Source organism: Perca flavescens, chromosome 4 (assembly GCF_004354835.1).
Source record: "Perca flavescens isolate YP-PL-M2 chromosome 4, PFLA_1.0, whole genome shotgun sequence".
NCBI classification, from domain to species: Eukaryota; Metazoa; Chordata; class Actinopteri; order Perciformes; family Percidae; genus Perca; species Perca flavescens.
Window position 1 is genome coordinate 8,046,061 of NC_041334.1, and position 12,516 is coordinate 8,058,576.

The window sequence follows — 12,516 nt, forward strand, 5'->3', positions numbered from 1 at the left end:
GCATCAATTCAGCTTCTACCTTACTTTTTTCTTTTTTTAGTTCCTTACTTCTTTTAACCGCAACACATCTGGCTTTGTATTTAAAGAATTCCCATTTTATCCTGAGTTCTTTTGCTAGTTTTTTGATAGAGTCATTAAAGGAATCATCCTTCAAAAGAGAGTTGTTGAATTTCCAATACCCTCGACAACCTGATGACTCCTGAGTAGCACTTCATTTCAAAATAATTTGTTTATGGTCAGTTAATGGGGCATAAAGATGATTAACTTCTTTCACGAATTGAAGGATAGATGATGAAATCAAAAAAATATCAATTCTAGATTTTAAAGTCAGTCTTCTGTTACACCAAGTGAAGTCTTTGGTACTGGGATTGAAGAAACGCCATGCATCAGTCAAGGAAAGGTTGGAGCATAGAAATGACACAAGGTTATTGCACTGTGAAGATTGACTAAGCCTAGGGGGGTCTCTATCCAACTCATCATCAGGACATTCATTAAAGTCTCCACAAAGAATTATGAAAGAACCCTGGTACTTAATATTCAGATCTTTCAATTTGGATGCTATTTCAGTAAATAAGACCTTATTAGAAGCGTGGGAATTAAACCCATATATATTACAAACAATAAAGATAGCATTGTCTTGTTTAATTATCAACGTAATCCATCTACCATTTTGAGAAGAGACAGTTTCAAGAATATCCCCTCTAAATTTATGTAATAAAATTAAAACCCCTGCTGAATGATTAGTACCATGGCAAAAATGAGCTAAATTACCCCACTGAGTCTTCCAGAATTTGGCATCTGATTCACAAGAATGTGTTTCCTGAAGTAAAATAAAATCAGCCTCAGTTCTCTTGCATAAAAGAAAGATTGCTTTCCTCTTAGTAATATCCCTGATACCTCTGACATTTAAAGACATAACATTTAGAGAATTAAACATAAAATCCATACAAAAACTTTTATGAAAAAAGGAATACCTGTAAATCGCTTGAGCACCAAAGAACCTGAAAAGTGCTAAAAAAAATCCACCAAAAAGGAGGTGGAGCTTAACAACCTTTTAACTTGGCATAACAGATAGTGACAGAGAAGGTGATGCCACAGCCATCAAAGCTTGTTTTCACCCTAAAGATAAGTATTATTATAGATATATCTAGTCAAGAAAAGGACCATGGATTTTAATTCTAAGTATGCTAACCGAGATTTGATAGATGTCCACCAAAATCAAACAATAGTAGAACAGTAAAAAGAAAAAAGGTCATTGGGTCAACCCCATGTATCTAAAGAAGACAACAACAACCAACTATTCAAAATTATAACATCTTAGGTTGGACTAATCAAGGGATTGTGTTTTTTTTTTGTTTTTTTTTCCCTTTTTCTTTGCTTGAAAAGAGAAAAATAGCATTTTAGAAAAAAAAAGAAAATATCAAGGTTCCAACAGAAAATAGGGTTAAAGTTCCTTTTTGTTGTGCCCATGAATGTAGCTTCTATGACAACTACATCAAAATTACCTTGAAGATAAACAACAATAACAAAAAACAAAAAGGGAGCACAAGGAAAAAATTCGGCTTTGCTCCACAATCAACTAAGTCAATAAGGTGTGAATTGGGCTACCTTCACTGAGATGATAAGGTGCAAATTTAGTAGCATACTTGCAATAGTATATTTTTTAGTAACCTAAGTAGCTATCAAACAGCTTGAATGACTATTCTCAGTGTTAGATGAGACTTAGCTACGTCTGCATAGACATTTTATACTACCTCTGAACAATCAATCTTCTTTCCGTTTATGAAGACAAAAAGGCCGCGAAAAGAAGCCTTCTTCCATCTTCTCTCGCTTTCTTCACCAAGGGCCACAGCTTCTCTCTGGCTGCTTTCTCTTCAGGGGACAGTGCTTCGGTGAGCCTTAAGTTGTTGTCCAGAAGAAACTTTGAGCCTCTCGACTCCTTCCAGACAGCATCACGAAAACGACGCATTGCAAAAAGGATGATGGTTGATCTATTCGAGCCGTCTTGTCGTCGTTGCCCGATGCGATGGACGATGTCGACCCCATCCTTTAGGCTGTCACGAATATTAGGAGCCACTTTACCCAAGATCTCGATGATTCTGCTTCTGATATTTTCTCCATCTTCCTCCTTCACGCCGTGAATCTTCAGGGACCATCTTCGGCTGTAACTCTGGCAGTCAGCGATGTTTGCCTTCAGAGTTTTATTTTCTGCTTGCAATAAATCGATTTCTTTTTTCATGACTTCCTGTGTGTTTCTGTTGTTTAACATCCAAAATAAGCTGCTAAACAAACAAACAAAAGCGTACCGAGACCACTTCATCTAGCAGGTCTCGGTACGCTTGTTTGGTCCGCTTTTGGTGTGCATCAGCGTGTGATTGCTGCATTCACACCTGCCCAAATGAACCGCACCAAGGGTTAAAGCTTTAGTGCGTAACTTTTTGATATTAATGAACGTCCGTTACATTCAAGCCATTGCCAAATGAGTTGCTTCAAAGCTAATTAAGACTATCAGCTCCACACAACTCTATTTCTCAGAATGGCTATGTTCAGAAGATTGCGGTCACAGAAGGAAGTATCATGTGGACGTGGCAACAGTTTTGTTGTCATTATTTCGAATTCCTCCTGGGGGAGACAGAAACTACACATTATAGCTTTTACCCTGGGGCCAAAAGAAGTCACCAAGGTCAGCGAACAGCAGATCTGGGGCCTCATTTATAAAACTGTGCAGCGAATTTGCATCAGACGAAACATAGAATGTGAGTACGCACAGAAATATTGGCATTTACAAAACCGTGCGCCCGCACCTCCTACGATTCCCTTTATAAATCACAATCAACTCCAAATGTGGTGCAGCTTTGGCGGCTTCATGTCTTGCCCATAATTTCCCTTAAATAGTCAGTGGTTTCATTAACTTGGTCCCCAAGTTAATATTTATCCATACCGACATCATGAGCAGAGAGGAAAACAAAGCAAAGTACTTTCACTCAATGTGAAGTTGTAGTTCTTGTTAGAGAGGTGGAAAAGAGAAAAATATGTTTGGAGGGCACAGTGTGGGCAAAAAAGCTGTAGAGTGACAACATTTTGCAGACACAGTTAATGCCACAGCCTCATGAGGTCGGACCATGGTCCAAATTAAAAAGAAATGGTCCGATATTAAAGGCTGTGTCGCAGGGTTCATTTTCCAACAAATTTGTGCAATTTGCTTGTTGGTAATAAACATTTAAACTGTTATCCATTGTATTTGATGTTGTTGGGCATCACAAAACGGAATATAATACGAAAAAGTAGTTTGTAATGATTCTCCTTTCCCCCACAATGCATTGCATTACGTCATGTTGGGGAGATGACAGACCAACATTTTCACCGGAAGAAGAGGTGAATTCTTAGAAATAAATACTAGGCAGATATGTTGTTACTGGAGCTAGTAGACGTACCATCAAAACGTGGAATATCTAATCAGTAAAGTGTTTACAACATTGGGGGAAAGATTTAAATGGGCATTATCTTAGGGGGTGGGGGGCATAACTAGCATGATGCTTTCTATTTCTAGATCTAGATAAGTTTACTTATATGAACTAACGACATGATCACTGTTACTAGATATAAAGAAAACGTTGACTTTCACTCGGTGCTATTCACTGACAGTAAAAAAAATATGTCGTTGTTGCGAGCACTACTGTTCGGAGACTAGCTCCAGCGTTTGTTGCTGCGTTGCAAAATGATAGCAACTCACCAGGACACTTCACCAACTCTCCACTCACTCCTCGGACCATGTTTTTAATTGGCTTTGACAGCCATCAGTTCTCGGCAATTCCTCATTCGCCCTCTCACGTCCGACAGATTTGTAATTATACGGCTGCAGGTCATACATGTTATTAGTGGTTCTTTCCACCTCTTCCTCATCCCAGTCAGTCGCCATAGTTCTAGTACTAGGCTGAGGCTAGTCTCCCCAATGTGACGTCATCACCGAATTGCGTTAAAACCCCCCGCTAATACCAAAAACGACAAAAACTGGCCTTTAACACTATTTGGAGATATTTTTAAAATGATATACACATCTTGAGTGCTTTATGTACCCATTAATCGACAGTGGTCGTTAACCTGCAACATGGGCTTTAAAGTTGATGCAAAAAAAACAACTAGCACTAAACCGAGAAAGTGTTTTTGCCACGGGACACCGGAGCTTACCCCCTTGACATGGGACTATCACGGTGTGGTTTCTCTGAGTGCTCCTCTGTAACCAGTGGTTAAATTGGGCCGGGGCTCTCCGGGGCTCAGCCCCGGCACATAAGCCTGCTCGTTTGTTCAGATGTGCCTGCTTGCAGTCTAAATATGTCACATAAAATTTGATGAAAGTGATGCTTTTGAAAACATATTTCTGACAATAAATGAAAGATTTTAGAAATGGCATGTCTATTTTGTCTCGGCGGAGCTGAGATGAGAACAATCAGAACACGGCAACAACCCGCCCAGAACTGCAGACAATTCACCACTGCGGGTCAACATAACGCCAAAGTGTCTACGTTGGTAGGAAAACGTGATATTTCTGACAATAAATGAAAGATTTTTGAAATGGCATGTCTATTTTGTCTCGGTGGAGCTGAGATGCGAACAATCAGAACATGGCAACAATCCGCCCAGAACTGCAGCCAATTCACTACTGCGGGTCAACTACATAACGCAAAAGTGTCTACGTCCATCCTAACAGATAAAATGCGTTCTCCTAAAGCTAAAAACCCTGTTTGCAGTGGTGGAGGCCCGGTGCTCGGAAGCTCCAACGGCTGCTACGAGTTAATGTCGCTGACCAAGCCGACAGGACCGTTCGATGAAGTCGGAACCGGCTCTGAGACCACTCGTCCTCGTTTGCCAGCAAGTCTTCTTTCTTCCTGTCATTACGCATTGCATGCCTTCTTCTACCCATCAATTTGATTGTATCTAAAAAGCTAAATGTGTGGGAATTTATTTAATTGTAAATGACAAATAGTTCTGCCCAAGGAGCATGTAATTACAGAAGTAAAACTTTATTTCTATTGCACCTTTCACAATGGTTAAAACATGGTTTAGACCTACAATAAAACAAACATTTAAAACATAAATAAAACTAACTAAAGCCATACAAATAAAAACTGTATAAACCACTATGATACTGTATATACAGCATCATATGATGACCATATTAAAACGATGTGCTCTGCCAGACGGAGGCAATCGAAAACAGCATCAGTGTAAACATTATTTGTACTGTTTATTGTATTATTCATGAGAATAAATTCCATAACATGACAATGCATTTACAGAACATATGATTTTTTTAATTTGAAAAATGTATTTAATTAGAATTTATGGCAGAATCTTGTTTTAATTTTGTCTGTTTTTCACTGCAGTCTGTTTTTCACTGAACAGGTGTTTGTGTAGGATATTAATTGTAACAATGGCTTTGTGAATTATTCATATCATCGATGAGAGGCAATATTTCAATTTGTTTTACACAATGGTCTTAGTTTCACGTTTCAAATATCGCTACTTTTCTAAATAAAACCTTGCGTCTACTGCGTTATGTCTTCTTCGTAATTTGATGTATTGGCCCAATACATCAAATTAGGTGTTTTTGTAACTAAACAGTAACGGTAAACATGCAGAAAAAAATTCTGTCTATAAGATAAAGGCAGACTATCATGCTAATGATTAAAATACTTTAAAATATGCCAGTTTAGAAAATAAATGTAGCCAATGAACAAAATATGTCCGTCTATAAGACAGATAAAAACGAGGCAGACTTAAAAATCCATTCTGTGATCGTTATTATATTGTATCTCAGCATTATGGTAATGTTAGAAAGATTATTTGAAATGTATCAAATCCCACTTGATGTATTCATTTCCACTGTTACAGTATGTAGTCCATCCATCCATCTTCTTGTCTTATCTGGTGTCGGGTTGCGGGGGGAGCAGCTCCAGCAGGGGACCCCAAACTTCCCTTTCCCGAGCCACATTAACCAGCTCCGACTGGGGGATCCAGAGGCGTTCCCAGGCCAGGGTGGAGATATAATCCCTCCACCTAGTCCTGGGTCTTCCCCGAGGCCTCCTCCCAGCTGGACGTGCCTGGAACACCTCCCTAGGGAGGTGCCAGGGGGCATCCTTACCAGATGCCCAAACCACCTCAACTGGCTCCTTTTGACACGAAGGAGCAGCGGCTCTACTCCGAGCTCCTCACGGATGACTGAGCTTCTCACCCTATCTCTAAGGGAGACGCCAGCCACCCTCCTGAGGAAACCCATTTCGGCCGCTTGTACCCTGGATCTCGTTCAGTATGTAGTCGGTTATCCTTATTCCGCTATACAAAGAGATATTACTCTGTGGTATTGTGTGTCTCAGGTGGCAGGATCTGTGGACTCCTGCTAATCTTGTGCATTTGAGCTGCTGTAACAAAGTCATATCTTATATGTGCCAGTGCCCACAGAACAGGATAAGCAATTGTAGGCTATTGGCAGCAATTTCCCTGATAAGTGTGAAAACAATATAGACTATATACTCATATAGAAATTAAAAGGAGTCTTGGAAAGAGTGTAACATGTTTATTGTTTATTGTTACGTTTATCCTATTTTATTTTAAAGGGGTGATAGAATGCAAAACCGATTTTACCTTGTCATAGTTGAATAATAGTTTAGTGGGTAACTAGGACATACATAGAACCTCAAAATCCCAATGACACCTCTTTCTTCTGAAAATCTCACAATTTGAAACTGCCTCTGAAAATGGGCAAATCTCAACAAGCCGCCTAGTTGACGTCAACTCGGCGGCTCCTCCTCATTAGGCTCTAGTCTCTATGTTTGTCACGCCCCAACATTTACATAGGCTACACAACTGATCTGAGGTCAGCTTAGTCTTCTGAATAGGTTGCGCAGATCTCAAAGAGTTCAGTGGCCGGTGCTGCTTGTGCCGCCCGGCCTGCCTTCCTTCACAGGCCCCTGCTGTGATGTAAATGGAGCTCCATCACGGCTGGCAGCCCACAGCACTCCACACAAAGTCACTGTTTTATGGGTGAATGGACTACCAAACGCCGCTGCTCTGACAGAGCTCCAGGGCCTGCAACTCCCCTCTTACTGCTAGCTAAATGGCCCGTGTGTGTGAGTGAGAGCGCGGTCAGCGAGCTTGTTACGCCAGCAATCTCTTACCACAGGTTCCAGTTAATCTTATAATGTGTGTAATTATAATGTGTTGAGTTATTTAAACAAACGATTGGGGAAATAAACGCCTCATTGATAGAGCCTGCGGCTGGATGGAGCTCTATCAATGAGAGCTAGCTAGACTCCTCTTAGAATTCCGCTGAAATTCACAAATATTCATTAACTTGAAATCGGACACCGTTGTTAGCTTTATAAGACGTTTAGGTAGATGTTGTATAAGTGGTTGTGACGAAATTCAAACTGTAAATATACTCGAATTACGCCGAAAATGAAGCTAACTATCCGTGATTTGTAGCTACACATAGCTAGGATTGAAGGGACAGTCGCAGCTAACGAAACCCCTAATCTTCACAAATATTCATTAACTTGAAATCGGACACCGTTGTTAGCTTTATAAGACATTTAGGTAGATGGCGTGAAATTCAAACTGTAAATATAGATACTCTAGTTATGCCGGCAGCTGGCAGCCAGCCAAGATTAACTGGAACTGTGGTAAGAGATTGCTGGTGTAACAAGCTCGCTGACTGCGCTCTCACTCTCACACAGGGGCCATTTAGCTAGCAGTAAGAGGGGAGTTGCAGGACCTGGAGCTCTGTCAGGGCAGCGGCGTTTGGTAGTCCATTAGCCCAAAAAACAGTGATTTTGCGCAGGTATTGAGTGCTGTGGGCTGCCAGCCATGACGGAGCTCTATCTATATCACAACAGGGGTCTGTGAAGTAAGGCAGGTCGGGCGGTGAGGCAGCAACACAGGCAGCACCGGCCGCTGAACTCCGACACACAGTCTTACTAAATTTGCAATTAGCCATACATTTTTCATAAAACGGTCCATATTTGAGCTTTATATAGTTGATTTCTATGTATGGGTGCCCTCTCTACCAACTGAGCTATCCGGGAGCCCATAAATAGCATATTTATTTTACTTTAATTTGCAGTATTGGCTGCAGAATCCAGGGTGGGGATATTCCGAATATATCCCCTGCAGCTCACCCTGCCTTCCTCTTCCAACGTACCCCATGGAACAGAACAAAGGCATACTCTTGATTTTCTATCATACAGTGTTTAGATTGGATGTTGTTTCAGACACAAAGTATTTTTGTTAGCAACAACTGACTACTCAAACAGCCATCAAGTTTCAAAGTGCAGTATATAGTATAAATACCTGGGGCAAAATGTACCAACTGTGCGTAGAAAATGTTCTTGCGAATGAAATTTAGTGTGCTTAAGTACAAAAAAAATCTGTATTTATCAGACTTGCCCAAGCCAATCGTACGCAAATAGTAAGTTATCAAAATTGATAAATTACACCTGTTCTTAACCACCATGCTCGTTCACGCTTAGGCAATTTGCATTCAGAAACGCCTCCAATTTCCCACATATGGTAACGACACATGAACCACATGAACCACATGAATGTGTTTTTTTCCCTTACTGCAATAATGGCAAAGAGAGCAAAGAAGAGCAACTTCTCGAATAAACAAATCGAGGTACTAGTAGAGGTTGAAGCCAACCAAAGAATATTGTTTGGTTCACTCAATTCAGAAGGTATAACAAACAAAAGAAAAACTGTTGCATGGGGGTAGGTAACCAATGCAGTTAATTCAGTTGGGTCTGAGGTGAGAACTCAACCAGTTAGAAAAAAAAATGGTTTGACATGAAATTATTGGCCAAAAAACAGCATAGCACACAGACGAGAAATGTGCGTAACTGGAGGAAGACAAATAACAACGGAACTTTCCCCCTTGGAAGATTGCCAGCATCATTGGCGACAAAGCTCTGTCCGGGATTTTCAAGGACGGTGACACTGACGTTCTTGCAATAGAACAAGCCAGGCCATCTAACACCCAAACTGAAGGTAAAAGTAATCAACTGGAATAGGCAGTATTTGCAAAAAATATATTTCAATGTGTTTTAATTAAATCGTTTGTAGGATAAACTCGATGAAATTCATGTGAAAAAATGTGTCCCTAACAGCGAGACCCATGTTGCCGGATGAACATGAAGGCCAGAGGAGCCGGTGCCGAGCATTGCCCCTTCCGTGTGCCAAAAGTGCTGAGCGTGGTGGTGCTGAAAAATCAAGAGGAAACGACAAAATCCATTAATGACATAAAGGATCAACTGACACATAACAAATGTATTAAATCAATTCAACGAGTTTTTTAAACAGATTGCTTCTTGCCCAAATACAATTGCAAATAAACCATCAACTCACTAATATGGTTTCAGTTTCTCACCATGCTGCCAAACACAAAATGAGATGCATCTATTTAATGTTTCTGAGCTTGTCCAATGGCCAGACTTACCTAAAATGTCTTTATGATCGTCTGTCTTGTCTGAATAGCAGCGGCATTAGGAGGTGGTAGCCACTGCGTCGGGCATAGGGCTGTCTGGTCTGGGGGGTTCCTGCAGAAGGATGCCCTGCCTGATGGCCAAGTTGTGTAGCACACAGCAAGCCATGATGATTATGCACACTTTTTCAGGCCAATACTGCAGTGTCCCCTCCGTGCTGGACAGACACAGCCATCACCCTTTCATCAGGCCTATTGCACGCTCAACTGTGCCCCTTGAGCGTGCATAGGCACGGTTATAGGTCTGTTCCTGCTGGGTCCTGGGATTGGTTAGGGGGGTCATTAGCCATGGCTTAAGCAGGTAACCTTGATCACCTAATGGTGAGATGTTTTTAAATAACTGTACATAGCCCAGCAATAGCATTTTAAATATGCTGTAGCCTAAAACTTACCAATGAGCCAGCCATCTTCAACAGCGCCTTCTTGGAGATGCAAACCCACAAAGCTGTTCTGCATAACAAATTAGTTGTGTGTTACTCCAGTCCACCGCGCAATGACAATTTTTGTTAACAGAATGAAACCCCTTTCAGTTAGACACTTGTATGACTAATTGAGTAGTTTGAGCAGGGCCTTAATCAAGTTTGGACTGCTTTAAAGTGTGTCGCTTTCTCTCAAATGTTTGCTGGTTGAGAACGTCATAATCTACAAAAAAAGCAACACAACAGTAGAGTTACCCTTCAACACTGTTTTTGCTTTTCTCTCCTAACTATGTACATATTGAACAGTATGTGTTGACTTCCTCTCCATCTCTTTTCTCTCTTTCCACTAGTTTGGTCGGACAGAAGTGATCTATAACACGCTGAACCCAGACTTTGTGAGGAAGTTTATCCTTGATTTCTTCTTTGAAGAGAAGCAGAACCTGCGCTTTGATGTGTAAGTGGAAACATCTCCATATTTTCCTTCTACAGCAGCACTGTCTCCTTTCTTTGTGATACCAGGGACTGCCCATTTCTCCGACGCTCAATTGTTCCGACCTCTCGATAACCCGAAAAAATTCCCTTTGGTCCTAGTTTGACGTCCCTTTGGTGGCGAAATTACGAAAAATGATGCTAAATGAGATATGGAAACTATAGAAACCTTTGCTAGCGGCAGAAAGTTACATATTGTATGTTTAAACACGCCTGACTAACAGCAGTAATGTGGCTGTTTGGTCGGTGTCTGTCCATTTAATTTGTATGTTCACTTTTTTATCAGGCAAGCTCAAGTATTCCATTTAACAATGAGGTTAATATATAAGATATCCTGCCTGATAGGTCTTTACTACTTTTGTCTACGGTGAGTGCGAATTTCCGCGACAGCAACACAATGGAGCCCTTGGTTTTGGTGTCGTCACTAGATGAGGCAGCAACCTTGAAGTATTTATTTTGTAGACGATTTACATCTCTTTTACGTAAATGTGACTCTTGTATAAGCACCACATCTATGTTTTTCCTTCTTAAATAGTCCAGGAATTTAGCTCGTTTGATCGGCCCGTTTAGCCCCCTGATGTTAACTGAAAGGATTGAAAGCTCAGCCTTCTTCAAAATTTACACGCATACATGTCTCGAGTACCCTACCGGAATTTGCTGATAAATTTTTAGCAAATGATAAGCCATTAGCCAAATTAGCTCTGAGCAAAGTGTGGTAAAACTATAAAAAATTAAATAAATCCCCTAACCCTCTGAGACCGCAGACCCCAACACGCGTAAACTCCAGCCCACAATTACACCTCCTGTTTAAATTCACAGGTACGTTGAAACAGGTCTGATGAACTTCTGCTAAATATGAACAGTGTTACAAAAACCCTAGAACTAGCTGGTTACCAGCTATCAAATTCTGAAATAAGCTATGTGAAAAACACACCAATCTAGTTGGAGTAACAAACAGAGTATAAGTTGAACAGACAGCCTCCATCATGTTCTTTCAAACATAGACCTTAAACTGACCAGCCAGTATTTATCATGTACTTTCAGTCTGGTTAAGTGTCCCTTTAAAGTTTGGCTCCAAAACTTACATATAGTGTCCTCAGCATTTATCATGCTCTTTTCAGCCCGGTTAAATGTCAACAAAACATAGACTATAAACTGAGTAGTCAGCATTCATTATGTTTTTACAGTCTGGTTAATTGTTCCTTCAAAGCTTGGCTCCAAAACTTCCATACAGCGTCCTCAAGTCAAACCTGGTACAGTAGCCCAGATACCGCTTGTCCACAGCAGCTGGGTCCGCCAGCGTCTGCCTCGCCGTAGGCTCCAGCAGCAGCCACGTAGTTCTCTTCTTATGGTTCTGTTGTCGGCAACAGTGCGGAGCGGCTCGTGTGGGTGTCGCGTCGTCCACCATATCCACCTCCCGATAGAAGATGCCCGCATTTGTGGCTGTAGTGGAGGTGAACTCTCTCCCTCTGTGGGTCGTTCTCAGGGTGGCCGGGTAGATAAGCGAGTTTGAGGCGCCTTTAGCATGTAGCTCATGTTGTGTCTCTTCAAGCTCCCAAGGCCGTTGGATCGTGAATGTGCCGCAGTTCGGTTGTGGTTGCATCGGATCACGTACTGTAATTTCCTGCATCTCAGGCTCTGTCCCTTTGTGCGAGGCATTCATTTCTGTTAGCACTCTCTTCACTGCATTGTAGATCACAGATTTAAGCACACTTCGTTGCTTTTCCAAGACCTGAGCTATAAATTCCTCCATGTTCGAAACTGCACTAGCATCAGTTGCTATGTTAGCCACCCTCTGCTAACCGCCGCCATGTTAGCAAATTTCTCTGTCCGAGTAGATAGTTTAGATGACAAGGAGACCTGCTTTTCTGCACCTGCAGTCATTGTGATAACAGAAACGATTTTGCACCTTCCACAACCTTAAATCTATCAATCCTCACCATCTCTCTGACCTGCTCTCCACCACTCTCCACCTGGACTCAACCCTCTCATCACCTGATGATTTCACAAATCACCTCAACTCCACCTTGTCTACCTCCCTCAACACTCTGGCCCCCCCTCAAAACGAAGCACTTT

General features: G+C 41.4%; 1 protein-coding gene across 1 annotated transcript in view; it reads left to right on the forward strand.

The window, feature by feature from the left end:
• Window positions 1-12,516, forward strand: part of LOC114553537 (copine-9) — a 396,447-nt gene that overhangs the window by 96,688 nt on the left and 287,243 nt on the right. Inside the window, 1 exon segment of the mRNA XM_028574744.1 lies at window positions 10,302-10,405. Within this exon segment, the coding sequence (XP_028430545.1) occupies window positions 10,302-10,405 (104 nt within the window).